This window comes from Lupinus angustifolius, unplaced genomic scaffold, assembly GCF_001865875.1.
Source record: "Lupinus angustifolius cultivar Tanjil unplaced genomic scaffold, LupAngTanjil_v1.0 Scaffold_35_54, whole genome shotgun sequence".
Classification (NCBI taxonomy): Eukaryota; Viridiplantae; Streptophyta; class Magnoliopsida; order Fabales; family Fabaceae; genus Lupinus; species Lupinus angustifolius.
Genome location: NW_017720790.1, coordinates 26,004 through 28,369, shown reverse-complemented (window position 1 = coordinate 28,369; position 2,366 = coordinate 26,004). Strand labels below are relative to the sequence as shown.

Sequence of the window (2,366 nt, the reverse complement as noted above, 5' to 3'; positions counted from 1 at the left end):
ATAATAATAGTAGTAGTATACTGTTATTCAGTAGTTAAACTGTAAGTATTATTACATACACCAATTTATAAAGCAAAAATGTGTTATTTGGTTATAAACCTTAGACCATGTTTTAGATGGACAAATGTGATTATCCTCCATATCGACATTTGATAGAAAAATACATTTTCCATTTTTTTTACTTTAGAGAAAAAAGAAATACCAACCGGTGGAAAACCCTCATCAATCGGCTGGGACGATCAACACTAGTTCGTACCAATATGATTTCATGATCCATATACTCCAATGATATAGGATCCGATTTACCTGAGTAAAATATATCATCTTCAAGAACTGTGGTGGAAAGTCACATTCTTTTCTATTTTTTATTATGGAAATTAAATCAATAACACCATATAAATTAAATATTGCTTAATTGGTCATACAATACAAGTACGCTAAATCATGTGCTTTCAGCAAAATTTGTCCTACAATAAAGACACAACTCACTCATTACTCATTTAGCCATATATAAATAAGATTCTAGAGAGAAAAAAAATGCTATATAATCATGCAAATAGACAACCACTTGATTTTGATAACTTTCACATCACTACCGAAAGCAACATAACAGGCTCCACCGAACCAACCATTCACAATTCATTCCCACCATCCCACTGTTTATTGGACCAAAATGTGAGTTTAAGTTCTATAAGCAACTATTGTTTAGAAAGACGGAAACCTATTGAAGGAAAATTAAAGATTTTAAAGTTATCTCATGAGTGAATTTATGGCTCCCAAATCTTCCTTTTTTTCTTTTTCTTCCTTCTCTCCAAAATCTAACTTTCATAAGTCCTTGTATTAGTTCGAAAATCATGATATCATGAAGAGAATATAACATAATTATACACACAAAAAAAGGTGTGATGGACCTGCAAATTTCAATCCAGTATATTTTTCCCTTACAAAGCAAAGCGACATAACATAAATATGACTTGTTCAACATTGCTAAACAAGGCAAACAAAACAACTCTTATCTTAATCAGAAGCAAATCATAGATTAGATTCCATATACGATTATAAATCATATAATTCGTAGTAGCCCACATGGGCGGTCATGATCAACTCTCCTTCACGGGTTCCACATCACATACTACGGCTCAGATCAAATCAAATCCTCTCCAGCTTCGCTGCTTTGATCACAGGATTAGCTCGAGCTATCTCCTCTCTCCCCACCATCTTAAAATCGAATCTGCATGCGTGTTTCTCCGGATACCTGTGGGGCCCACAGAAGGTGACCCCACACCTGCACTTGAACCCGCTCAACCTGACCCTCTTCCTGCACGCCGCGCACCGGTTCGGTTGAAACGGTGCAGAAATTAAACCTGACGCAGCAGCGACTTCGGTTACGGTTAGGGCTGTGCTCGGTAAACGAGGGATGGATACGACTGACGGAGACGGCGGCGACGACGCGGTTGACGGCGGATAATAGGTGGTTGATGACGAGAGAGCGGTTTCGATGGTGGATTTGGTTGAAGCTTCTTCTTGTTCCTTTAAACGGATATCTCTGTAGCATTTTGAACAGAGATTCATGGTTGCTGGGCTTCCGATGAAACCGCAGTTATTGGCACAGAGTCTGTGTCCTTCGGGAGCTTGGCATCGATGTTCTTCCGTCATGGTATGTATCTTGATTCGGGATCTTATATTCTTAGTTTTTCTTCTTTATTCTTCAAAAATGAAGATTTGCATAAGAATCGGTGGAAAGGTGGAAATGAAATATTGTATATATAGAGAAGGAAGGAAAATACAGATAGGAAAACCAAACCGTATTCTGTTTTGTTTTTTGGCAAACCCTGGTCATAAATAGGGAATCTAGTTGCTGTAACGAAAATAAATTAATAGTAATTATGTTAAAAGAAAATAAAATTGAAGAGAATAAAGTAATACCTCGTTAAAATTGAGAGGGTTGGGAATAAGTAGAAGAAAGGGGGAGGAGAATAAGAAGGGTAGTGCAAGGGAGTGGAATAAGGAATCTTAAGGTGTAAGGATTAACAGAGTCAGGAAAGATGAGACAGGACGAATGTAATACTGGGCACCAGTTCTAAAAACCGATTCAATCAGTGAACTCGTCCTTTGGCTTTGGCATTGGTATAATAATTATATCAGTCATATAATCATACCATTTAAAAAATCAGCTGTAATAGGTCTTTCTGCCCGATTTTTAATTGAACCGTACCGATCATACTTGTCGGTTTTTATTTAAAATTAATTTTTTAATGAAAATAAAAAAGTTATTGGTTTTTTATTAATTTTTCAACATTAATTTTAATATATTATATATGGATATTTAATTTCATCAATATACTATTTAATTAGTGAACCACTAT

The 2,366-nt window shown here is 35.7% G+C and overlaps 1 protein-coding gene across 1 annotated transcript; it reads right to left on the bottom strand.

Moving 5' to 3' along the window:
• Positions 1 to 882: 882 nt before the first annotated feature.
• On the bottom strand, positions 883 to 2,056 carry LOC109338666 (zinc finger A20 and AN1 domain-containing stress-associated protein 6-like). The gene is made up of 2 exons (XM_019575951.1): positions 1,927 to 2,056; positions 883 to 1,706 (listed from the first exon to the last, which is right to left on the bottom strand). Exon 2 carries the CDS (start codon positions 1,654 to 1,656, stop codon positions 1,150 to 1,152), a length of 507 nt encoding a protein of 168 aa, XP_019431496.1. The 5' UTR covers positions 1,657 to 1,706; positions 1,927 to 2,056; the 3' UTR covers positions 883 to 1,149.
• Positions 2,057 to 2,366: the final 310 nt, after the last annotated feature.